Source organism: Oncorhynchus masou, chromosome 15, assembly GCF_036934945.1.
Source record: "Oncorhynchus masou masou isolate Uvic2021 chromosome 15, UVic_Omas_1.1, whole genome shotgun sequence".
Taxonomy (NCBI): domain Eukaryota; kingdom Metazoa; phylum Chordata; class Actinopteri; order Salmoniformes; family Salmonidae; genus Oncorhynchus; species Oncorhynchus masou.
The window spans coordinates 63,971,347-63,997,280 of NC_088226.1; the positions used below are offsets into that span (position 1 = coordinate 63,971,347).

The following is a 25,934-nucleotide window of genomic DNA, read 5'->3' on the forward strand; positions in this document are numbered from 1 at the left end:
GAAGGCTAGTCCCCCTTGAGTACATTTTAGTCATTTAGCAGACACTCTTATGCAGGGTGGCATACAGGAGTAATTAGGGTTAAGTGCCTTGCTCAAGAGCACATCAACAGATTTGTCAGTTAGTTGGCTCGGGGATTCAAACCAGCAACCTTCCGATTACTGGCCCAACACTCTTAACAGCAGTGCTAAGTGGCTTTATCTTTGACAATAATAGTTCTGTGTCTGTTTGGCAATATGTGGATTTGGCCTCAGCCATTGTGTTCTGTTGTTATAGATTAGCAGTTACTGAACCAGACTTAACAGACAGCTTAAATAACAATTAGCACAGTTGGCTTTCAAAACAGTGGCTTTAATCATCTTTCCCTACCTCTCTGTCCCTCAGTTCATGTGTACAATGGTAGCCATCCTGCTCCACTACTTCTACATGTGTACATTTGCCTGGATGTTGGTGGAGGGCCTCCACATCTACCGCATGCTGACTGAAGTCAGGAACATCAACCACGGCCGCATGAGGTTTTACTACTCCATTGGCTGGGGCATTCCTGCCATCATCACCGGTGAGTGAGAGAGGGACACACACACCACACACACGCATGCATGCATGCAAAGACAGAGAGGGACACAGATGCAACATAATCAACATAAACAACATCATCTGGAAGCACATGCTCACTGTGTGTGTTTTTCCTCTCTTGTAGGCCTGGCAGTAGGGTTGGACCCTGAGGGCTATGGGAACCCAGACTTCTGTTGGCTTTCTGTCCACGACACACTCATCTGGAGTATCGCTGGGCCCATCGCTATAGTAGTACTGGTGAGTGTGTATGTAGACGCTGTTTATTTGTTGGACTATACTGGATTGGTTTATGTTACTCATCTCCGTCTCATCTCCCATAGGTCAACATTGCTTTATTCTTCATGGCCTCCAAGGCCTCATGCGGAAAGAGACAGTGGACATTTGAGAAGTCTGGAGCAATGTGAGTACAGGATAACCATGTAGGGTTAGAAAATAGTTAGCATGTTGCATACCATGTTGGCTGGATTCCATTCAAACATAACAAACATTTCCTCTCCAGCTGTTCCCTACATGTAGCCTTCCTCCTCCTGTTGCTCCTCAGTGCTACCTGGCTCCTGGGCCTCATGGCGGTCAACAGTGACATCCTCTCCTTACACTACCTCTTTGCCATCTTCAGCTGCCTTCAGGTACTTGGCTTTTTGGCTTGTCAAAAACAGTGCTTCAAAAAGCCTTACTGTGGTTATATTTATCTGATGTGCAATTATCCATCTCTCTGTCTCTCTGTCTCCTTCTCTCTCTCCCCCTCTCTCTCTCTCTCTCTCTCTCTCTCTCTCTCTCTCTCTCTCTCTCTCTCTCTCTATCTCTCTCTCTCAGGGTGTGTGCATATTCTTCTTCTACTGTGTTTTCAACAAGGAGGTGAGGACCAACCTAAAGAACATCCTCACAGGGAGGAAATCCATAGTGGAGGAGCCTACTGCCACCCGCTCCACTCTCCTCACAGTGAGTACACACCAGTCCATAGTTAAGTGTAGTATACCTGTACATTTATGTTGAGAAATTAGTTCTGAGTTGTATCGGGGTGCAGGCAGCCTAGCGGTTAAGAGCACTGATACAGTAACCGAAATGTCACTTGTTTGAATCCCCGATCCGACTAGTTGAAAGATCTGTCAATGTGCCCTTGAGGAAGGCACTTAACCCTAATTGCTCTTGTAAGTCGCTCTGGATAAGAGTGTCTGCTGAATGACTACAATTTAGTTTATTACTTCTTTGTGTCCCCAGCGTTCACTGAACGCTAAGCATTCGTACACAGAGGAGGACAGTCTGTACCGTACGGCCATCGGAGAGTCCACTGCCTCCCTGGACAGCACAGTTCGATCAGTCCGCAGCTTCAGCAGAAGCCAGGCCAGGTGACTTACTGGGTGGGAACTGGGCTCTACTTAGCTAACAGAATGTGCCGGGCTAATGTGATGCTCTATTAGCCGTTACAGGTTAGGTGCTGTTTGGCGTAGCACAGATAATATTCTATCAACCTTAACTTGGCGATACTTCCTCAATTCCCAACATGCAAGACAACGAATGTCTTCTAAACGTCCATGTCAAGTGGCAGGGACTTCATTTGATTTTAGAAAATTCTCCATGAAGTAATCCAACAATGTGTATGCCTCCATCTTGTATATTTCAAATCTTCTCTCATTGATCGAGACAGATGATTGTCATCATGACATGCCTCACTTTGGAGTGGAACCACCTGTCTCAATGACAAAATTTGAGACAGACAAGACGGTGGCGGACACACTGCTGGACGACTTAAAGTGGAACTGACAGCACTTTAACTACTTTGCAGATATAAAACAAAGTCAAAAATATCAAATGCCCAGTTTATACTACAAAATCAACTTCGTAGGAGGTTTAAAAAATAGGTTCTATTTGACAGAAATATTCTATGATGTAGATTACGGCATTGTTGGCAGAATAACATTTATTGCTAGTCCAAAAAATGTTGCTCTCGGTTTGTAAATCACAGCTGTCCATATGTTGCTGCCTCCACCCATTCGGGATGCACTTTTTCAGTTTCAATTACTCAATATTTTGGATAAAAACTGACGAATTTAACTAAGTCTGTTATCCACAGTTAGCATGCATATCTCTTAGTTGTCAATCAAATGTATTTAGAATCGATCAAATGGGTGGGCAGGTATTTTCCATTCAGTTGTCAAAACGTGGGTTGGGACAAGCATGCATTGGCTGGAAAGCTGCAGAAGGCGAGCAGGCCACTATTTCCCATTGATTATCAGTGAAATTTTCATGGCCAACTACGAACGGAAAAAAATTCAGAGAGTTTATCTACTCTTGCCTCATTAGATTTTAGCTCATCCCTCTCTGGCTGACATAGATGTTTATCGTTGGGAGGGAGAAATCAGCTACCTGTTCATGGTTGTCTGATCAATAGGACTGTAAAGTTCCAAAATGTAGGAGGACACCCTTGGTATTTAAATATTTGTAGAAATCTATTCAGTTGTATTTTCTGTATTGTAAAATGTACAATAATAATAATTCATATCTTATTCTTTCTGGGGGTGTATAGGAACACATTTTTATAAGATGTCATGACGATAAAACCCTGTCAGTTCCACTTTAGTGGAGATTTTTTTTATTTCATTTAATAATTGCACGTTTTCTAAATTCAAACGAACCCCCTGCAACTAGACATGAAGAGTTAGAAGACATTAGATGTCTTCCAAGTTGGGAATTGAGGAAGTATCGACAAGTTAAGGTTTGTTGAAAATGATATTTTCTATGTCAAAAAGTACCTACCTAATAACACCCATCCGCCAGCTGGAACAGAGTGATGGTCTGACGAGCCAATATTTTTAATGACTAAGTTTTACTTCGGTTTGCAAAACTCCAGTAACCTTCCCAAAATTCCCAGATTTTTCAAGATTTTCAACATTCTGGATTTCATGCTTGTTCCTTCCTGGTTCAGGGAATCTTCCAACCAGAATTTCTGGAAAACCTGGGAATTTTAGGAAAGTTAATGGGAATATCGTGACCACATTTCATACTCAAGTCATTATTTCTGTGCTCATCATGCTTCTTTCTTCCAACAGGAAGGACTCAGGGCAGAAGCGCACGACATCCTCCGGCTCAGCCAAAAAGAGTCCCCATGGGGAGGGAGACTCCTCCATCTTCCTCCGCAAGTGCTCCAAGAGAGATGGTACAAGTCCTATATGGTTACATTGAGTGGCATCAAATTTTATTGGTCACATACATGTGTTTAGCAGATGTTATTGTGGGTGGAGCAAAATGCATGTGACAGGGAATCTTAATGCATCCGAATGTCTCAATAATTTACGTGCCATTGGCTGCTCAGGCCTATAGAGTGGTGAGAAGAAGGAGTCTACCGTATCTGGAAGTGAATTCACCATTCATTTTCGGGATTCAGGGTTCACTCAAACACCGTTTTAAGCTTTGTTTTACTTTTAACTGTTACAGCTGATTTCGTGATTGTATATCAATTCGCTCTTAAATATTCGTCATCTGATGTATTTGTTTCAGACTCTGAATTGTTTAAATAAACTTTTCGCCACCAGCTCTTGATATCAGGGCATAAAAACTACAATCTGTCTCCTGTATTAGCCTAGTGAAGGAGAAGCCTCCCCAGCTTCTCTTACCAACGTCACTAGTGAGAGTTAGCAGGACGTTTCTGACTGGTCTTGGAACTGTGACAACGGGCAGCCTCTCCCCGCCTGGTTCGATGGGATATGTAGTGATTTTGCAGCCAGATATGCACACGGTCTTGTACCCTTAACCATTTGTAAACTGACTATCATATTGGTTGACTAAATCAGACTTTATTAATATAATGAGCAATCCAATAATGTCCCAAGTTAATTGACACGAGAAAGGCAAAAATAGCAACTAATCAGAGTGCTAATGACTACAATGAATGGCTAAACTATTTACGAACACTATGGGTCCGCGGGGCACCTCCTCCTCCTCACCACTCTATAGTTCAGCGGTCAGAGAGTAAGTTATAGCTCCTGTGTTTCCATGGTAACAGATTCGGACTCGGACAGTGAGCTGTCGGTGGATGAGCACAGCAGCTCCTATGCCTCGTCCCACTCCTCAGAATGTGATGATCACACAGGAAGCCACAAGCATAGGTGGAACAACGAGAGACCGTCCCAGCACAACACACCCAAAGGTAGACTCATGTTCAAACACACACACACACACACACACACACACACACACACCTCATATATTTAAAAGTGTTTATTTTTTTACTGTATCTGAAGTGGATACAGTGGCCAATCACGTGATGCCCTATTGGCCAGTGGAGCTGCCGACAGCCAGTGAGAGTGAGGAGCCCTGCGGGGTGGAGTTACTGCGTGTGGAGACCAAGGTCAACGTGGAGCTCCACCAGGACAACAAGATCAACAGGGAGTCCCTCTACCAGAATGATAGTGCCCCTCCCAGTTCACCTGACTGCAACCAGACAGAGAAGAGAAGGGGTGAGCGAGCGACGGAGAGAGAGAATGAGAAAGAGAGAGTCGTCACTAGCTTCCATAGCCACAAAGTCATAAACCCTGCCCATTTCTACAAATGTTAAATGTTAAATTCTATTTGAAACCTAACCCAATCTTAACCACACTGCTAACCTGAAAATTAATATAAAAAAAACACATTTTTTGTAGCAAATGTTTACTTTGGAATCTGACTTTGTGGCTATTCTAATTCTAAAAATTCTAATCTAGTACCTAAAATGTTATTCCTATCCAAATAAGGTGCATGTGTCTGTTTGTGTGAGTGTGTGTTTTCTTGTATAACTGACTGGGGTTTGTGCATTCACCCTCTGCGTTTACAACCAGGCATTCTGAAAAACAAGATCACCTCCCCTCCTCCCCTGACTGACAAGAACATGAAGAATCGCCTGCGGGAGAAACTGAGTGACTACAACCCCCACAGCACCTCCACCAGGACTACCCCAGTCCCACCGTCTCCCGTCTCCTCCCATCTACACCCTGTAATCGGAGGCAACGGGGTCCTCATCAAATCCCCGCCTCGCCTGCCCGTGCCTCCACACCCTCCGTTGTCTCCATGGGACCTGCGCAATGGGGTTGTCATGACAACGACGAGGACGATGATGTCACCATTAGTCAATGGGGTCAATGGGGTTCAAGACGCCCAAGACTCGGACTCCGAGTGAGTGTTTACGAGATATTGGTGGCCATGTTGCATTTCTAACAGATATGTTGGATAATACGTCAGTCACTTTTGACTTTAGCAACTCTCTCTGTCTCTGCCTCTTTCAACAGCAGTAGCAACGAAACCTCAATCTGACCTGGAGGGAATTCCAGATAGACAACCAGCTCTCAAGACAAGAAGGGCTACAGCGCCGATACCATGCGTGCTGTTCAAAGGTCACTGTGGGGCCCCTAAGCTCCTATGGAGACCAGTGTTAGCCCAGGCAACTGCCTGAGAGAAAAGGGGAAGAAAGGAGAGCCTGAGAACTACATCTCCCAGCATGCAGCAGCTAGTTGGAAAAACAAAACTATGCACTTCACGGCACGGCTAACAAGTGGCGCCGTCTGTAGTTGTTCATCGCGGGTGGCAACTGACAGCAGGTTGGGATTGAGGACTTTTCCAGGACCAGATGTGCCATGATGTGATATTGACCTCCTGAATCAGTAAGACATTCACCAAGTGCCCAGCTGTTTGCCCATAGACAGAAACGTCCAAAAAACAAATCAATGTCTTTGGTCCGTGTAATTACTTTGTAGATATTTTGTATTTTTACTTTTTGGACTTGTTGATAGGAAAGGAATAACTGAGCTGTACATTGTAAGTAGTGTATTGTAATGTCATATTATTGGGAGAGCATGTGTAGATATGACAGTCAACAAGGTTTTTTACAGATGCCATCCACATCATGTAAAGTACTCCCAGTCTGAACATACTCTCTGATAATATGACTTTGAAGTATTCAAACACTCGCATAATAAATCTAGTAAAACAAAAGCCATCTTAATATAGTCATTCTCACATAAGGAGACATGTTCATCTCCGTATTACAGTGAAGGTCTTGTACATTCCAATTGTGTCCTGATGATTGAATGAGGAAAACGCACTGAAATCTGAATACTGTCATTACAGGTTCCAGTAAATGGCAGAGTAATATACAAATCAATTGCTACTCTTGAGTGCTTAGTAGAACATGACAGTATGTGCCTTTTGATTGTTACCATGCTGCCTCATTGTCACCCTTTTCACCTTGTGCTTCTGAGTTTGTGTAGATCCTTCTATTTCTTCTACACATCATCTCTGGAGATCCTATCGCCAAGTGTTCAGCCAGAGACATGTCTGTACTCTTGATTTTTAACTCTTTAGAATAATATGTTGCAGTATTATTTCCAAGGAAATCATATTCATTTTAAGTACCAACTGTGTGCCTTTCTCTCTGCCTCCACAGAGCATAGTGTCTAAACCCAAGGTAACCACTACTATTACTAGTTTTAGTATACCGACCTCCCCTTTCCCAGTCCCCTGTTGAGCTGTAAACACCCGTGTACATGATCTAGTTATAATAATGTCATCCCTCAGTCCTCTTTCTGCTATTTCATGTTTATAGATGAGCCATATCTCTTTAAAGCTGATATTGTGTCAGACACTGGAATCATTATTGTAACATACACGTATTTATTTTTTTGTGAAAAGACACTGGCAATCAGACTAAAATAAACCACATTTGGATTTTTTTCCCTTACTTTTTATTTTATTTGTTATGTGTTTCTTGTGTCATTAAGAATTGATCGGTATATGATATACAGTATTTGTATGTTTTCAGAATGGCCTGTCAAGAGGTTTGGATAAAGGGTAAACGAAATGTGCAAGCATTTAGGCTTTTTTCAAACAGACATTTTATTCAATGGCTTCTCTTATTTACATCAGTAAAAAGCAATATCTAGTAACAGGACTCGTTGATACGCCTCATGCTCATGAGCCTACCCATAGAGCCCATCTGACTGAAGTTTCTGTACTCTCCAGGCCTCATGTACATCATCCTGCCTCTGTACTGGGGCTGCTCATACATGAGCCAGTGGCCGTCCATAACGTTGCAGGACATGCAGTTGTTCATGCGGTAACGATCCATGATGCTGTCACAGTCGTCCATCATCTCGTGCATCTGACCTCCAAAGTTCTCCCTCTCGTAGATCCTCATCCTGAAAGATCCTCTGTGCTGTAACATGATGAACAACATATTTTAGGGAGAAATTGTGAACTGTAACGCTAAATGTATCAGGCATGTATAGAAGATTGTAGTCATACTGACTAATGGGCATAGGTGTATGTTGTACAACAACAAAGAAGACTACGCGGTAACTAACTGATCTGTGTGTGATTTGGTCCTGCCGTACATACCTACACGTACGCTACGGTCACAAGACGCAGGCCTCCTAATTGTCTCTAGAATTTCTAAGCAAACAGCTGGAGGCAGGGCTTTCTCCTATAGAGCTCCATTTTTATGGAACGGTCTGCCTACCCATGTCAGAGACGCAAACTCGGTCTCAACCTTTAAGTCTTTACTGAAGACTCATCTCTTCAGTGGGTCATATGATTGAGTGTAGTCTGGCCCAGGAGTGGGAAGGTGAACGGAAAGGCTCTGGAGCAACGAACCACCCTTGCTGTCTCTGCCTGGCCGGTTCCCCTTTTTCCACTGGGATTCTCTGCCTCTAACCCTATTACAGGGGCTGAGTCACTGGCTTACTGGGGCTCTCTCATGCCATCCCTGGAGGGGGTGCGTCACCTGAGTGGGTTGATTCACTGATGTGGTCATCCTGTCTGGGTTGGCACCCCCCCCTTGGGTTGTGCCATGGCAGAGATCTTTGCGGGCTATACTCAGCTTTGTCTCAGGATGGTAAGTTGGTGGTTGAAGATATCCCTCTAGTGGTGTGGGGGCTGTGCTTTGGCAAAGTGGGTGGGGTTATATCCTTCCTGTTTGGCCCTGTCCGGGGTGTCCTCGGGTGGGGCCACAGTGTCTCCTGACCCCTCCTGTCTCAGCCTCCAGTATTTATGCTGCAGTAGTTTATGTGTCGGGGGCTGGGGTCAGTTTGTTATATCTGGAGTACTTCTCCTGTCCAATTCGGTGTCCTGTGTGAATCTAAGTGTGCGTTCTCTAATTCTCTCCTTCTCTCTCTCGGAGGACCTGAGCCCTAGGACCATGCCCCAGGACTACCTGACATGATGACTCCTTGCTGTCCCCAGTCCACCTGGCCGTGCTGCTGCTCCAGTTTCAACTGTTCTACCTTATTATTATTCGACCATGCTGGTCATTTATGAACATTTGAACATCTTGGCCATGTTCTGTTATAATCTCCACCCGGCACAGCCGGAAGAGGACTGGCCACCCCACATATGCTCTCTCTAATTCTCTTTCTTTCTCTCTCTTGGAGGACCTGAGCCCTAGGACCATGCCCCAGGACTACCTGACATGATGACTCCTTGCTGCCCCAGTCCACCTGGCCGTGCTGCTGCTCCAGTTTCAACTGTTCTGCCTTATTATTATTTGACCATGCTGGTCATTTATGAACATTTGAACATCTTGGCCATGTTCTGTTATAATCTCTACCCGGCACAGCCAGAAGAGGACTGGCCACCCCACATAGCCTGGTTCCTCTCTAGGTTTCTTCCTAGGTTTTGGCCTTTCTAGGGAGTTTTTCCTAACCACCGTGCATCTACACCTGCATTGCTTGCTGTTTGGGGTTTTAGGCTGGGTTTCTGTACAGCACTTTGAGATATCAGCTGATGTACAAAGGGCTATATAAATAGATTTGATTTGATTTGATTTTGATTTTGATTTAGTAGGCTTACCATGGGGATCATGCGGCAGGACCTGATGTCGGTCATTCCCATCATGCGCTGGAAGTCAGAATACTCTCCCCTCTTCATGAACCACTGGTTTCCCATGTAGTTGGAGCGGTCGTACACCATGAAGCAGCCGCTCTCAACCCTGCAGGACTGGCAGCGGCTCAGGTAGGAGGACATGTCAGGGCAGTCGCTGCTGCACTCATAGGAACGACCCTGGAAGTTCCTGTCCTCGTAGAAGGTGATCTGAAAATAAGCAAGAATCATTTCTATTCCCCATTCAAACATACAAAAACACATTGCTACATGTTGGGCCTTGCCCAATCCCACTGACAATCAGCTTTCTGGGATTACGGTTGCCTTGTGCTCTGACACTAGAGTACTAAAGTGCACTCAGTGTAACAAGCTAGGAACATTTCTATGAATAAATAAGCTAAATATAATACTTACTCTGCTGTTCATGTTCATGCCGGTGGAGGTCATATTGTCTCTCTGTGCTGCTGCTGCTCTTGCTGGGGAACTGTTATCCTACTGGTTTAAAACCTTTCTTTTTATACCTGTGAACCCCATTGTATTCAGCAACATGGAATAGAGGGCCATAGAGCACTGAGGTCTGTCCACATGTCCAGGGACACGGGTCTCTCAAAAGACTTTAAAAATGCTGTTTCTCTCAGAACAATGTAACAATGTAACAATTTGTGAAAGGGTTAACAACAGTGATGTAGTGCAGGGTAAACAACGTTAACGCATTAAAAAAAAATTTGCACGAGTGTTTACCCAAATTTTGCAGAAAAATGCATTGAATGCATCTCTAATCCTGAACAGCGATCAGCATTTTGCCACCAATTTTTTCACCACTACATCACTGGTTAAAGGGATAGTTCAGTCAAATAAAAAAAATGACGCATTGGTTTCCTTAACCTGTAAGCAGTATATGGACAAGGTACGACAGGAATCCATGCTTCGGTTTAGTTTCCTTGGTACTGTTTCCACATGCTAATGTTTTAGCATGTGTGGCACAAATCCCATTCAATTAAAGGGACCGATATTAGAATTTTTCACACATCATGTCCAAAGCATCCGGAAGTGTCTAAACTTGTGAAGCTCAACAAAGTCACTAATGCTTTGAACATGGGTGAAACATTCTAGTATCAGTCCCATGTCTTTAATGGGATTTGTGATTTTATGCCACAAATGCAATTCAGCACAATTGGTAACTAACTCTCTGGTGACCAGTGGTACAAATTGGTGCTTGTTTCAATGAAGTATTTTATCCCAGTTAGTGTAGCCTAATTTAACAAAGTCTTGGGCCATTGTCTCAATCAACACTATGGACATGGTGGCCAAATAGTAACACAGAGAAGCTCACATTAGACACTTGTAGAGAGAAAAGTGTAACATGTTTAATCACAGTTTTGACCAATGGAAGGATACAAAAATATTCACCTTTTCCTCATTTGCATTGTACCAGCAAGCATCACATAGTATCTCACACAGCATCGTAAAAAAAAATCCTAAAACTCTTGAGGAAGACTATTGGCGGAGTCTGCTTTGCTTATGAGCTCCACTGAGTAATATGTTCAATATAAATAAGTGCTTTGAAGAACTTAAGCAATGTGCATTGTGATACAAAGACAGTAAAACAATATCAGCATAGTGGCTTTACATCAATCACAGCCGTAAATCTATGACCTATGTCCAGAAACACCCCTTATATCCATAGCCCTTAGGCCTTTATGGTCACTTGTGTAGATAGCTAGGCAGAACCAATACCATCATTGATTTAACCAATCCTGTTCTTTAGGAAGTAGAGGTTGGTTTTGGACTGGGCCCATGCATACAGTATATATAACCACATAGTTAGAAAAAGGGGAAATCGCCTCATGGAAAAACTGTTTTCCTGCTTCTATGATAGAAGCATCACAGATAGACAGTATGCACAGCATTACATGAACCACTTTCTATAGAACACACATTAGGGAAACAACAGTAGGGAGACAGTTCATAATCTGTTCCCTCCGAGTTACTGAGAGAGGAGCTGAGTTTACAGTCTGACGTGTGAATGGAAATTTGCTATTGCACAAAGTGGGTTTTAACAGCGGAGGAGGACCACAGGCTCTCACAGCAGTTTCGCAATCATTTCTCATGATCATAAGAATATTTACACCAACCATAATAAAACATCAAGAAGAGAATTTAAAAAGCCACAGTGTAAAAACCGAAATGCATCCGGCGCATTATGCAGAACAGGGTGTAGGAAGCACAAAAGTTCTCACGAAAATCCTCATTTTAAACTTGTTTAGATATCAAAATGATCTGGAGTGAAAAGTTAACGTTTGACTTTGAACATCCAATATTAAATAATACATTCATAGGCCTATTGTCAGGAGTAGTCTTCCTCTAAAACAGTGCATTGTACTTATCCTGTCACATATAACTGACTTCATTATGCCGGGCCCCAGGAAGAGTAGTTTCTGCCTTGGCAGCAGCTAATGGTGATCCTTAAAAATACAAATACATGTATTACACCACTTATTGGAGACTTGAGAGGGCACAGAAGAGAGGGGAGGTTGTTTCGTATTACATTTTTTAGGGCAGTTATGTTGGGTGCTGATCCTATACCTAAAGCTGGAGATACATTTCAACTTAACATTGGTCTCATTTAACAATAATCTACATCTGCATTACATTATTATATCAATATATAAAGCTTTGATTTTGATTACAAAGGTATGGCACATTCAGTTTAACCACACATCATTTCTTACAACATTGGCATTACAATCATAAAAAGAGGCTAAGCAGATATTCAGAAGTAGCAGCAATATACAAATAAGGAAAAATAAGAATTACATCTCTAAAATATAATTTGATGTACATTCCATTATTGGTCTTTGGATGGAATTTGTGCATCCGTTCCTCTCAACAAACCGTTATCTTCCATGTTATTTTTCCAACTATCATAAAACGTGACCAAATAAATACTAGAAAACCAGTTTGATTAAAAAAAAAGAAAAAAAAAGACTACAGTGTAAGGCAACATGATCAGTGAACAATCCCTTTTCTAAACCCTTCTCTACGGGCCTGTCTGACTGAGACGGGAGGATTGGAGAGACAGAGCAGTGGACGTGAGGCCTATGTGTTATGGTAGCCATTCTTAGCTGTATCTTTCCTGGGTTCTACGTTCTCATAGATGCTGAGTGCAGCCGTGTTCTGGTAGATTAAGTCCACGTTGGTTCCAGTTCTGGATCGGATTATGTCTATGGCACACTGGTTTAGGAACAAATACTGGTCCTGTAAGACAGTAACACAACATAGTTCAATATGATGAAGCAAGCTGACCATTCAGATGTCAAAACATTTCACCTAGAGACCACATAAGCACCCATTAGCATAACTTCTACTTTTAACCACAGGGATGGATTGTACAGTAAGCCCCCAAACATGCTGAAAAGTAGAACAGTGACCTCGGTCTGAACCATGAGGGGCCGGTGCATGCGCAGGTCGTGGATGGTGCCGTACACGTCCACCATACTGTCCCTCTCTATCTGGAAGAGCAGCCGGTCGATGGCTATGAAGGTACCTGTACGACCCACACCCGCACTGAGGGGAGAGAGACAGAAAGAGAAAGAGGGAGAGAGATGAGAAAGAAGTCATGTTAATGTACTGTTCAAGCCAATAACACTTGTTGACGTTAACTGTGAGAAACTGTGTGTTTACCTGCAGTGGACGACGGTGGGGGAGTGGCGTGAGTACTGGTCCATGTGCTCTCGGACCAGATGTCTGAAGTTGATGAGCAGCTCCGTGGTCTCGGGGACGCCGTGGTCCGGCCAGGCTGTGAAGTGGAAGTGACGTACCGAGCGTGTCTCTGCTGTCCTCACCTGTCAGCCAAACATAAACACAGCGACCGTCTTTTGTTTATAGGGAAGGGATCATTTTTCCCAGAGCCATGTTTGACCCACTAAGTAGCTGAAGAGGAAAACATCAGTAATATTTGTTTCACTCATTATCACAGGAACTTACATTTTTTACGTCAAAATCCCTGATGGTCCAGTCTTCTAGGGGGATCTCAGAGGTTGTTGTCACAGTGATATTCTGAAAGTGCTTGGTCTCAGATGGCCAGTATTTCTCACATTTCACCTGAGAGGAGAGAGGTGGGTGTGTGAGTTATGAATTGGGGTAGCTTAGTGTAGTCCTTCTCAAACCTCTCCTCTGGGAACTCCAGACAATTCACAATACTACACCTGATTCAAGGGCTCGTGCATAAGTCAATAAGTGGAATCAGGTGAACTAGAGTAGTGTTTTTTACTTTTTTTTTTATTTAACTAGGCAAGTCAGTTAAGAACAAATTCTTATTTACAATGACGGCCAAGAAACAGTGGGTTAGCTGCCTTGTTCAGGGGAAGCACAAAAGATGTTTACCTTTTCAGCTCGGGGATTCAATCTAGCAACCTTTCGGTTACAGGCCCAACACTCTAACCACTAGACTACCTGCCAGTATGCCTTCTGGGTTTTCTGTTTCTGTAAATATGATCATTTTGGTTTTCTGTTTCTGTATATACAGTTGAAGTCGGAAGTTTACATACACCTCACCTTAGCCAAATACATTTAAAATTTCACAATTCCTGACATTTAATCCTAGTAAAAATTCCCTGTCTTAGGTCAGTTAGGATCCCCACTGAAATAGCAGAATAATAGTAGAGAGAATGATTTATTTCATATTTTATTTCTTTCATCACATTCCCAGTGGGTCAGAAGTTTACATACACTCAATTAGTATTTGTTAGCATTGCCTTTAAATTGTTTAACTTGGGTCAAATGTTTCGGGTAGTCTTCCATAAGCTTCCCACAGTAAGTTGGATGAATTTTGGTCCATTCCTCCTGACAGAGCTGGTGTAACTGAGTCAGGTTTGTAGGCCTCCTTGCTCACACATGCTTTTTCAGTTCTGCCCACACATTTTCTATAGGATTGAGGTCAGGGCTTTGTGATGGCCAATCCAATACCTTGACTTTGTTGTCCTTAAGCCATTTTTCCACAACTTTGGAAGTATGCTTGGGGTCATTGTCCATTTGGAAGACCAATTTGTGACCAAGCTTTAACTTCCTGACTGATGTCTTGAGATGTTCTTCGGCTTGCAAGCCTCCCCTGTTTTCCTCCAAACATAACGATGGTCATTTATGGCCAAACAGTTCTATTTTTGTTTTATCAGACCAGAGGACATTTCTCCAAAAAGTACAACCTTTGTCCCCATGTGCAGTTGCAAACTGTAGTGTGGCTTTTTATGGCGGTTTTGGAGCAGGGGCTTCTTCCTTGCTGAGCGGCCTTTCAGGTTATGTCGATATAGGACTCATTTTACTGTGGATATAGATACTTTTGTACCCGTTTCCTCCAGCATCTTCACAGGGTCCTTTGCTGTTGTTCTGGGATTGAGTTGCACTTTTCACACAAAAGTACGTTCATCTCTAGGAGACAGAACGCGTCTACTTCTTGAGCGGTATGATGGCTGCGTGGTCCCATGGTGTTTATACTTTAGTACTATTGTTTGTACAGAACGTGGTACTTTCAGGCGTTTGGAAATTTCTCCCAAGGATGAACCAGACTTGTGGAGGTCTACAATTTTTTTTCAGAGGTCTTGGCTGATTTCTTTTGATTTTCCGATGATGTCAAGCAAAGAGGCGCTGAGTTTGAAGGTAGGCCTTGAAATACATCCACAGGTACATCTCCAATTGACTCAAATTAGCCTATCAGAAGCTTCTAAAGCCATTACATAATTTTCTGGAATTTTCCAAGCTGTTTAAAGACACAGTCAACTTAATGTATTGTAAACTTCTGACCCACTGGAATTGTGATACAGTGAATTTTAAGGGGAAAACATCTGTCTGTAAACAATTGTTGGAAAAATTACTTGTGTCATGCACAGAGTAGATGTCCTAACCGACTGGCCCAAACTAGAGTTTGTTAACAAGACATTTGTGGAGTGGTGAAAAAAAAAATAATGACTCCAATCTAAGTGTATGTAAACTTCCGACTTCAACTATATGATCATTTGGCGTTTTATATTTCTGTAAATATGATAATTTTGTTTTTCTGTTTCTGTAAATATGATTTTTTTGTCAATATGATTGGTGCTTGTCTCCACCCCCCTCCAGGTGTCGCCAGTTGACACCTAGGGCGGCAGGTAGCCTAGTGGTTAGCGCATTGGGCTAGTAACCGGAAGGTTGCCGGATCGAATCCCTGAGCTGACAAGGTAAAAATATGTTGTTTTACCGCAGAGCAAGGCACTGTTCCCTGGGTGCCAAAGACATGAATGTTGATTAAGGCAGCCCCCTGCACCTCTCTGATTCAGAGGGATTGGGTTAAATGCAGAAGACACATTCGGTTGGACAACTGACTAGGTATCCCCAGTGTATTTATACCTGTGTTCGCTGTTGCCAGTTCCCCGAGCGTGTCTGCCGTCCTGTACCTGTCTGACTCTGACCTGATCACGAACCCCTGCCTGCCCGGACCCCGAGCCTGTCTGCCGTCCTGTACCTGCCTGACTCTGACCTGATCACAAACCTCTGCCTGCCCGGACCTCGAGCCTGTCTGCCGTCCTGTACCTGTCTGATTCTGACCTGATCACAAACCTCTGCCTGCCCGGACCCCGAGCCTGTCTGCCGTCCTGTACCTGCCTGACTCTGACCTGATCACAAACCTCTGCCTGCCCGGACCCCGAGCCTGTCTGCCGTCCTGTACCTGCCTGACTCTGACCTGATCACGAACCCCTGCCTGCCCGGACCTCGAGCCTGTCTGCCGTCCTGTACCTGCCTGACTCTGACCTGATCACGAACCCCTGCCTGCCCGGACCTCGAGCCTGTCTGCCGTCCTGTACCTGCCTGACTCTGACCTGATCACAAACCTCTGCCTGCCCGGACCTCGAGCCTGTCTGCCGTCCTGTACCTGCCTGACTCTGACCTGATCACGAACCCCTGCCTGCCCGGACCTCGAGCCTGTCTGCCGTCCTGTACCTGCCTGACTCTGACCTGATCACAAACCTCTGCCTGCCCGGACCTCGAGCCTGTCTGCCGTCCTGTACCTGCCTGACTCTGACCTGATCACGAACCTCTGCCTGCCCGGACCCCGAGCGTGTCTGCCGTCCTGTACCTGTCTGACTCTGACCTGATCACGAACCTCTGCCTGCCCTTGACTTGCCCTTTTCCTGCCCCTTGTTTTTAATAAATGATCTGAGAACTGTACTATCCTCCTCCCGTGTCGGCATCTGGGTCATATCCTGAGTCCTGATAAATTTGGGATTTTCTGTTTCTATAATATAAATATGATTATTTGGGGTTCTCTGTTTCTGTAAATATGATTATTTGGGGTTCTCCGTTTCTGTAAATATGATTATTTGGGGTTCTCTATTTCTGTAAATATGATTATTATTTGGGGTTCTCTGTTTCTGTAAATATGATTATTTGGGGTTCTCCGTTTCTGTAAATATGATTATTTGGGGTTCTCTGTTTATGTCAATATGATTATTTGGGGTTCTCTGTTTCTGTAAATATGATTATTTGGGGTTCTCTATTTCTGTAAATATGATTATTTGGGGTTCTCCGTTTCTGTAAATATGATTATTTGGGGTTCTCTGTTTCTGTCAATATGATTATTTGGGGTTCTCTGTTTCTGGAAATATGATTATTTGGGGTTCTCTGTTTCTGGAAATATGATCATTTTGGTGATCATCTTTTGAACAACAACTTGCTTGAGCTGGCCGACTGAAGAGTCGAGACCGAGCTGGCCTTGCATCTGTTCAGTGTGCTGTCTCGTGTGTGTGTGTGTGTGTGCGCACACACGTATATGTGTGTGTCTGAGTGTATGTGCGCACACATGTATATATGTGTGTATGCACTCACTCGTCCCTGTTCATTACAGCGTGTCAGCATGACCAGAGTCTGGACGTTCTTCTCCCAGATCATCCTCCAGAACTCATTGACGGTGACGGGCAACGGACCTTGGGCCGCAATAAACTCCTTCCTGGAGTTGTAACCCTGGCAAAGGACACATATCGACCCAGTACGTAAGCATTTACTACAATCACCATCTAACTTTCCTAAACCTTTTCATACTTGTCTGTATCTCCTGGTTAATGTTAGATGGATGTGATGTAACTGACTCAATACTACTAACTCTAGCTATAACCTGACAATGAAGACCTATAACTGAGTCTTAATTGAAGTTATCTAGCTATATCGATCATATTTGTGAAATAACCCCAGAGCAGAGCTGAAGCGTAGAGTGTCGGAGAAAGCTGATTATGATGAAGATGATGATGACAGGTCAGTATTTACCGGGATGTAGTTAGAATTGATGTAGTCGTCGAATGGACTCCCATGGATGGACAGTTTCACTCTAGAGGATTCATCTGGGATGTGGGAAAGAGGAGGAATGAGGATCGATAGAAATGAAAGAGAATTCCTGTCACTCTGCCCAAGTGGCAACCTTTCATGCAGAGCCCCACCTGTTCGAGCCCCACATTTTTAACAGGCTTGGCTGTTTTGCATGTTATTTTGGCATTAATACATGTCACATATTAGTTTGCAAACAATGTAAAAATATATATATCATTGAGTTAATGAAACTGCATACAAACATGGTCTCTTTTTTGTTTTCTTGAGTATTGCAGCTCCAAAATGCTGGTGTTCCAGCCTAGCTCAGTCCTTTCTGTGGTGGTGGGGCAAGCCAGCAGAAAATACGGAGCGTTGCACTGTAATTGGCTCCGTGTTCTGTCACTCATGGGGACACTATGTCACCGCGAAGTGTAAGGTGAGACCTCGAAAATTCTAGCCCTTTAGCTTCTGACGTAGAGTTACATTAGATGTGCCCATCCAAGAAGGCTCAAGGTTATTGGCCACAGATAAAATGACGTCAAATCACGTTATATGTACAGTAGTTTTGATTGGACTGATCATGTCAACATACTATCAACATCTTAGTTAAGGGTCATAATCATGAATCAAGTCAACAATCTACTGGCAAAACCTTTTCAATCCTTGTCATATGAAGAGAAAAAATGAAGATAAATTATAGATAAAACGTATCTGTTGCTATCGGCTATTGGATATAAAAATTACACAACAAGTTGGAAATTGCAAATTCAACAATGAGTGGTTTAGAAGAAAGTGAGCACAGCACAAAAACGTAAGTCCAAAAATGTATTGTATGCTGCTGCATAAATGATGTAATATACCGGGGAGATATGTATACTGTAGCTAAGAAAGTAATACTAAGTGTATGTTGTGTAGTAAGCTGTTAGTAGCCCATGTGCCTCACGCTAATAATAGCGTTAGTTAGTCTGTTCAACAATGAGGATGGAGGATTTGATATGATAAGCAATGGTAGCTGTGGCAGGAGGACAGGGGTCAAGGGTCAGGGGTTATGGTCGACTCACAGGGAAGCACGTTGTTGTAGCGGTTCTTAGACTTGTTCTCCATGGCCATAGCACTGGTTTTAGCTTGGGCTGTTCCCACTGGCTTCAGATCCTAGAAGGAGAGGGAGACATTAGGCCACCAGGCACCAGTAGCGAACAAGCAAGCACAGGAATAGTTACCGAATACAGAAAATCTGCCTGATGGAACTGCTGCCTGATGGAATATCCATATCATGTGTATGATTGAATAAATAGCTTTATGTTTTACCTCAAACTCCTCGGCGAAACCACAGTTGGAGTCTGCTTTCTGCCTCTTGTAATAAGCCTCGTAGTCCTCCACCCTCACGGCCACGCTTCTGCTCATAGAGACACAGGAGACAAGCATTAACACAAACACGTGTGACACCAAGCGACAGTGCTGCATCATTCAATAGTCTACTGTTACCATAAGAGTTAATACTCACACTTTAGCTCTGGAAATAAAGAGAGAGAAATTAAAAGAGAGTTATGTTAGCAGTTAAAGAAAAACTTAAGTAATTTTATGACAAATATTGTCTTATTTTGCAATTACAGAATTACAGTTTCATTAACTTCCAAACTGAGACAGAAACAAGTGAAAGATCCGAAGAAATCACCTCATGGAGTGAATCTGGATGTCTGAAGTGTCTTTCTTGGTTTGTCTGTAACAACAAAAGCACACAAAAATCATATGACCTTCCAAAAACATCTAATTTATCGAGTGATGATGATGATCGCTCACCTCCTCCAGTGGATGACTAAGGCAACGGTGATGATGAAGAGGATGGCAAAAACTCCAATCGTTACACCGACAGCCACACCGATGACAGCTACAGAGAAGAAGGAAGAGAGGAAAAGGTAAGAGGACGCCTTGTGATACACTCCAAAAACCTTCATAATGCCCTTTATGACCCTATAGCGTATTATAAGATTTGCTGTAAGCATTCATAACAGGTCAAAGTGCCTTATAAGTGTCTATATGAATACTTTACTATGAATCCTTTTATAAACGTATTACATACAGGTGGTTTGTACAGTAAAAGAGCTGTAGCAACCTAGGTCCTGAGGGAGTTCCACAGGACTTTGGTTGAACAGAGTTATCGTGACATAACAGTTTTAATATCTGTCAAAGTCATTGTGTGAAAACATACATTTTCAAATTGTGAGGGTAATTATGTTGTTATATTCTATCCTATTCCATCAAATTTGAGTAGACATTGCAATTGTTTTTCTCACATACCATTAATGCCAGTCTTGCAGGTGAGGGTTTGGATGGTGCTGGAACTCCCACAGCCCAAAGTGGTTACAGTCAGGGTGTAGTCTGTATTGTGCTTTAGGTCAGAGACTGTGTGGCCACAGACTGGCATACAGTCACCACTAGTGTTATAGTGTGCCTAAACCAATCAAGAAATCATTAAATTATTAATGAAATCAATAATGAATGAATTTAATTAATCAATCAATAAATCAGCCAATCATAAATGTATTCAATATTTGTTTTTATTTTTTGACCAGTATCTACTGTACTCACCTGGTCCTGGGGGCGTTGGTTGGTTTCATAAGCAGTGATCTGGAAGCCCTGGTTCAGACCTTTGGGTTTGGTCCAGGACAGGATCACCTTGGGGTCATTAGGAGAGTCACACTTCAGGTTGAACACAGGGCTGGCATCTATGACACAGTGAAGGAGACACAGAGGTTTTCAGTTTTGATTCTTTTTACTAGGAAATGTGTAGACCATGTCTGAATTTCATTACAATTACAAGAGATCAAAACACAGTTCAAAAATAAAATACATCTAAAATAAGATCCATATCTGGATCAGTGTCTGTTGGTGATAGTAAATCTGGATCAGTGTCTGTTGGTGAAAGTAAATCTGGATCAGTGTCTGTTGGTGAAAGTAAATGTGGATCAGTGTCTGTTGGTGAAAGTAAATCTGGATCAGTGTCTGTTGGTGAAAGTAAATCTGGATCAGTGTCTGTTGGTGAAAGTAAATCTGGATCAGTGTCTGTTGGTGATAGTAAATCTGGATCAGTGTCTGTTGGTGATAGTAAATCTGGATCAGTGTCTGTTGGTGAAAGTAAATCTGGATCAGTGCCTGTTGGTGATAGTAAATCTGGATTAGTGTCTGTTGGTGATAGTAAATCTGGATCAGTGCCTGTTGGTGAAAGTAAATCTGGATCAGTGTCTGTTGGTGATAGTAAATCTGGATAAGTGTCTGTTGGTGATAGTAAATCTGGATCAGTGTCTGTTGGTGAAAGTAAATCTGGATAAGTGTCTGTTGGTGAAAGTAAATCTGGATAAGTGTCTGTTGGTGATAGTAAATCTGGATAAGTTTCTGTTGGTGAAAGTAAATCTGGATCAGTGTCTGTTGGTGATATTAAATCTGGATCGGTGTCAGTAGGTGATAGTAAATCTGGATCGGTGCCTGTAGGTGAAAGTAAATCTGGATCCGTGTCTGTTGGTGATAGTAAATCTGGATCAGTGTCTGTTGGTGATATTAAATCTGGATCGGTGTCAGTAGGTGATAGTAAATCTGGATCGGTGTCTGTAGGTGATAGTAATGATAGTATGTCCTTTAAATCCCTATATGCATTATCAATGCATTACACACTGGTGGTACAGTATGGTAGCCTACGTGTGAAAGCATGTAAAGCATGTTATGATCTTACTGGTGCAGATGGAGTTTGAGACTGGAGCTCCCTTTGTTCCATCAGCTGTCTCTGTTGTCACAGTGAAATTATACAGACTACCAGGAACCAATTGAGCGATGATTAGGTCTTCCATAAGTGTGGTTGTGTTACTGATGATTAACCCAGAGTTGATCCAGATCACATAGTAGTGGTAGCTTGGTTTGTGATCCACAGGCTTGTTCCAGGTCAATGTTATGTTCTCCTCTGCTGTCACTACACTGAGGGACTGGACACTCTCTGGTCCTGGGAAATGAGATGTAATGGAGTATAGAGAGGTTAGTGTAACAATAGCTATGAATACAGAATACAAACGTCTCAGGGCTGGGATTGTATAAGTGGGTGTGCTTGAGTGTATGTGTTCAGAAATTAGTCTGTGTGCGTGTGTGTGCTTGTATGTCATGTATGTAGTGTGTGTGTGTGTGTGTGCTCACATGTCATGTATGTAGTGTGTGTGTGTGCTCGCATGTCATGTATGTAGTGTGTGTGTGTGTGTGTGTGTGTGTGTGTGTGTGTGTGTGTGTGTGTGTGTGTGTGTGTGTGTGTGTGTGTGTGTGTGTGTGTGTGTGTGTGTGTGCTCAAATGTCATGTATGTAGTATGTGTTTGCTAAAATGTCATGTACAGTGGCAAGAAAAAGTTTGTTAACTCTTGGAAATACCTGGATTTCTGCATAAATTGGTCCTAAAATTTGATCTGATCTTCATCTAGGACACAGCAATAAACAAACACAGTCTGCTTAAACTAATAACACACAAACAATTATACGTTTTCATGTCTTTATTGAACACACCGTGTAAACATTCACAGTGCAGGGTGGGAAAAGTATGTGAACCTTTGGATTGAATAACTGGTTGACCCTCCTTTGGCAGCAATAACCTCAACCAATCGTTTTCTGTAGTTGCGGATCAGACCTGCACAACAGTCAGGAGGAATTTTTGACCATTCCTCTGAACAAAACTGTTTCCGTTCAGCAATATTCTTGGGATGTCTGGTGTGAACTGCTCTCTTGAGGTCATGCCACAACATCTCAATCGGGTTGAGGTCAGGACTCTGACTGGGCCACTTCAGAAGGTGTATTTTATTCTGTTGAAGCCATTCTGTTGTTGATTTACTTCTGTTGTTTGGGTTGTTGTCCTGTTGCATCACCCAACTGTCCACATCATGGTTTGGGAATTCATTTTTCCGGCGATGATAGCAAGCTGTCCAGGCCCTGAGGCAGTAAAGCAGCCCCAAACCATGATGCTCCCTCCACCATACTTTACAGTTGGGATGAGGTTTTGATGTTGGTGTCCTGTGCATTTTTTTCGCCACACATAGTTCCTTCCAAGCAACTCAACTGTAGTTTCATCTGTAATCCACAAAATATTTAGCCAGTAGCGCTGTGGAACATCCAGGTGCACTTTTGCAGACAACAGTGGCATCTTCCGTAAGGTCTTCCCATGAACACCATTCTTGTTTAGTGTTTGTTACGTATCGTAGACCCATCAACAGAGATGTTATCATGTTCCAGAGATTTCTGTAAGTCTTTAGCTGAAACTCTAGGATTCTTCTTAACCTCATTGAGCATTCTGCTCTGTGATCTTGCAGTCATCTTTGCAGGACGGCCACTCCTAGGGAGAGTAGCAACAGTGCTGAAATTTCTTCATTGATAGACAATTTGTCTTACCGTGGACTGATGAACATCAAGGCTTTTAGAGATACTTTTGTAACCCTTTCCAGCTTTTTAATCTTACGTCTTCTGAGATCTCTTTTGTTCGAGGCATGTTTCACATCAGGCAATGCTTCTTGTGAATAGCAAACTCACATTTTGTGAGTGTTTTTTAAAGGGCAGGGCAGCTCTAACCAACATCTCCAATCTCATCTCATTGATTGTACTCCAGGTTAGATGACTCCTGACTCCAATTAGCTTTTGGAGAAGTCATTAGCCTTGGGGTTCACATACTTTTTCCAACCTTAAATGACATTAAATATAGACAAGACAAATGTGTGTGTTATTAGTCTAAGCACACTATGTCTGTCTATTGTTGTGAATTAGATGAAGATCAGATCAATTTGATGACCAGTTTATGCAGAAATCCAGGTCATTCCAAAGGGTTCACATACTTTTTCTTGCCACTGTGTGTTTAGTGTGTAGTGTGTGTGTGTGTGTGTGTGTGTGTGTGTGTGTGTGTGTGTGTGTGTGTGTGTGTGTGTGTGTGTGTGTGTGTGTGTGTGTGTGTGTGTGTGTGTGTGTGTGTGTGTGTGTGTGTGTGTGTGTTCGCATGTCATGTATGTAGTATGTGTGTGTTAACACTCACTGGTCGTGACCAAACTGCTCCAGACCTTCTCACTCTGGAGCCCTAGCACTCCCACTGTAGCCACAGAGATATTGTAGGGTGTTCCAGAGGACAGACTGGGTAGTGTTTGACTTGTGTTTGTCAGAGTGACCGTCTTGTTATTTTGTTGCGTTGAAAGGTAGGTCACTAGGTAACTGAAGGTGGTGTCGGCCATCAGAGGAGCTTCACTCCACTCCACAGAGATAGAACTAGTGGTCTTCTCCAAGATCAGGATGGGCCCAGGCTGGTTGGGATCTGAGAGAGATTTGGACAGAAATGTCTATTTATATAAGTTGCCAATAACATCTGTGAATTGAATTTCCTTGTAGAAATAATCTTGAAAGTTATATCTGGTTAAGTGAGAAAGAAAAAAAGTATTTGTCTTCGATTAAACAGTCGAAACAAATGAATGAACTCTAACAGATAAAAGAGGCATGCTTAGTAGAACTCTGGGCCTTCTCCCTCCATCTCCTCCCTCAGACTCACATGTTGCTGTAGTTCCAGGTTCTGATGAAGCATTGAAGGGCCCACTGATAGTGGTCACCACGGCTGTGTAGCTTCTGCCAGCTGACAGGTTAAGGAAGGATTTTGACCGAATGCTGGAGTTCAGCAAATCTGAGAAAAGGACCTTGTTCAGATAGACGATATAATGCTCTACGTTTCCTCTGGGCGCTTCCCAGCGCACCACTATGGTACTGTTGCTACCATTGTTGTCGATGAACGTATGGACAGACTCAGGCTCTGGTAGAGAGGGAGAGAGGAACAGAGAGGGGGGGATGTTAGAAAGGAGAGAGGGGGAGATAAGAAGCGATATGAACTCCTTTTGAGAGTTTTTAGAAAAACACCAAATAACTAAAAAGGTAAAAGGAAGGAGATCTGACTTGTGTACTGAGAGGTTGAGACGGATTCTCCTCTATGCTGTTCAGTGCCTTGACGGAAACACTGAAGGTGCATCTGGTTCCTGGTGTGAGTTCTGAGATGAGGTACCCCTCTCCTGTCTCCGTGGTGCGGTTTGTGGGAGGGGACATGCACCCCTCAGTCTGGATACGGTATGTGTAACCACTCTGGTACTGAGGTGGTTTGGTCCAGGTCAGATTCACAGTGGTTGTGTTTACTGTAGAGGCTACCAAACCACTAACGGCGAATGGTCCTGGAAACAGAGGATCTTAGGTTAGTCTTCAGGATACAAAGAAGTGAATACTGATCAACATACTCTTATTAATACCAAACTAAGATGAGTTTTATTGCCATGGGAACATACTTGTAAAATAAGACACCGTCACCGGGGTTGCCATGGTGCCGTCCCCTGTGAGTGTTGTCACTGTAAAGGTGTATTTGCTCCCAGACTGTAGCCCAGTGATGTTGATGTTGGTGGTGTTGGTGGTGACAGACTGGTTGGTGACCTCCACTCTGAAGGTGTAGCCTGGTTTGCTCTCTGGTTGAAACCAGACTAGAGTCACACTGGTGGTGGTGATTCCTGCCTCAATCAGTCTGATCACAGACTGGGGCCCTGGGACAAAGGAACAACAAAGATAATTACCGAACATGTTCAATCTGTGTGTGTGTGAGTATGTGTGTAACGGACGTCGTGCGCTGCGAGTACCGCGTCCTCCTGATTCGGCTCACACCGGGGTGTAGATACAGTGTAAATGTTTGTGTTCAGTAGTCACTCACTGGTAGAGTTGGCCGTCGTCACCACTGTGCTCTGGTAGTCAAACGGCCCTACAGTTACCACAGAGATGTTGTAGAGTGTTCCAGACTGGAGGTTCTTCAGGAGGGTCCAGTTGTGTTCCGTCAGGTTCTGCCGGTCCAGATGGAACACAGAGAAGCTGTACTGACCTAGGTCCATGTCCAGGGGTCGGGCCCAGCTGATGTTGATGGAACCAGTAGTCTGGTCCACCACCATGATGCCTCCAGGAGGGTTGGGATCTGGGAACAAGCCAGGGAGAAGTCACTTATGGAAGAGATTGCCGATGGAGTGTCTCAGGCATGGGACTACATCAGACAACGTTCTATCTAGATTATGATCTATCTCTGGCATTGTGCTGTATATGCTATTCAGAACAATATAGAATGAACTCATGTGGGTTAATGAAGACTTGAAAACCCAGACGTGGAATCTCCACC

The 25,934-nt window shown here is 43.3% G+C and overlaps 3 protein-coding genes across 3 annotated transcripts in view; 1 reads left to right on the top strand and 2 right to left on the bottom strand.

Annotated features, from left to right (window-relative positions):
* Nucleotides 1-7,280, top strand: part of LOC135556632 (cadherin EGF LAG seven-pass G-type receptor 1-like) — a 92,553-nt gene extending 85,273 nt beyond the window's left edge. Inside the window, exons 25-35 of the mRNA XM_064989991.1 lie at nt 383-557; nt 699-811; nt 895-974; nt 1,074-1,200; nt 1,388-1,513; nt 1,793-1,920; nt 3,622-3,728; nt 4,575-4,718; nt 4,813-5,028; nt 5,386-5,719; nt 5,833-7,280. Coding sequence (XP_064846063.1) covers nt 383-557; nt 699-811; nt 895-974; nt 1,074-1,200; nt 1,388-1,513; nt 1,793-1,920; nt 3,622-3,728; nt 4,575-4,718; nt 4,813-5,028; nt 5,386-5,719; nt 5,833-5,857 — 1,575 coding nt within the window. The 3' untranslated portion in view covers nt 5,858-7,280. The remainder of the gene's footprint in view (nt 1-382; nt 558-698; nt 812-894; nt 975-1,073; nt 1,201-1,387; nt 1,514-1,792; nt 1,921-3,621; nt 3,729-4,574; nt 4,719-4,812; nt 5,029-5,385; nt 5,720-5,832) is intronic.
* Nucleotides 7,281-7,298: 18 nt separating this feature from the next.
* On the bottom strand, nt 7,299-10,677 carry LOC135556636 (gamma-crystallin M2-like). The gene is made up of 2 exons (XM_064989994.1): nt 9,386-10,677; nt 7,299-7,754 (listed from the first exon to the last, which is right to left on the bottom strand). The coding sequence occupies exons 1-2, from the start codon at nt 9,677-9,679 to the stop codon at nt 7,479-7,481; spliced, it is 570 nt and encodes a 189-aa protein (XP_064846066.1). The 5' UTR covers nt 9,680-10,677; the 3' UTR covers nt 7,299-7,478.
* An 80-nt stretch (nt 10,678-10,757) lies between these two features.
* Nucleotides 10,758-25,934, bottom strand: part of LOC135556901 (receptor-type tyrosine-protein phosphatase beta-like) — a 126,602-nt gene continuing 111,425 nt past the window's right edge. Inside the window, exons 31-49 of the mRNA XM_064990309.1 lie at nt 25,482-25,736; nt 25,069-25,317; nt 24,689-24,957; nt 24,294-24,546; nt 23,790-24,062; nt 21,474-21,737; nt 20,336-20,472; nt 20,045-20,198; nt 19,547-19,634; nt 19,422-19,466; nt 19,251-19,259; nt 19,055-19,142; nt 18,808-18,898; nt 17,708-17,781; nt 17,273-17,407; nt 13,403-13,519; nt 13,100-13,260; nt 12,847-12,982; nt 10,758-12,673 (exon numbers count right to left, since the gene is read on the bottom strand). Of these exons, the coding sequence (XP_064846381.1) occupies nt 12,515-12,673; nt 12,847-12,982; nt 13,100-13,260; nt 13,403-13,519; nt 17,273-17,407; nt 17,708-17,781; nt 18,808-18,898; nt 19,055-19,142; nt 19,251-19,259; nt 19,422-19,466; nt 19,547-19,634; nt 20,045-20,198; nt 20,336-20,472; nt 21,474-21,737; nt 23,790-24,062; nt 24,294-24,546; nt 24,689-24,957; nt 25,069-25,317; nt 25,482-25,736 (2,957 nt within the window). The 3' untranslated portion in view covers nt 10,758-12,514. The remainder of the gene's footprint in view (nt 12,674-12,846; nt 12,983-13,099; nt 13,261-13,402; nt 13,520-17,272; nt 17,408-17,707; nt 17,782-18,807; nt 18,899-19,054; nt 19,143-19,250; nt 19,260-19,421; nt 19,467-19,546; nt 19,635-20,044; nt 20,199-20,335; nt 20,473-21,473; nt 21,738-23,789; nt 24,063-24,293; nt 24,547-24,688; nt 24,958-25,068; nt 25,318-25,481; nt 25,737-25,934) is intronic.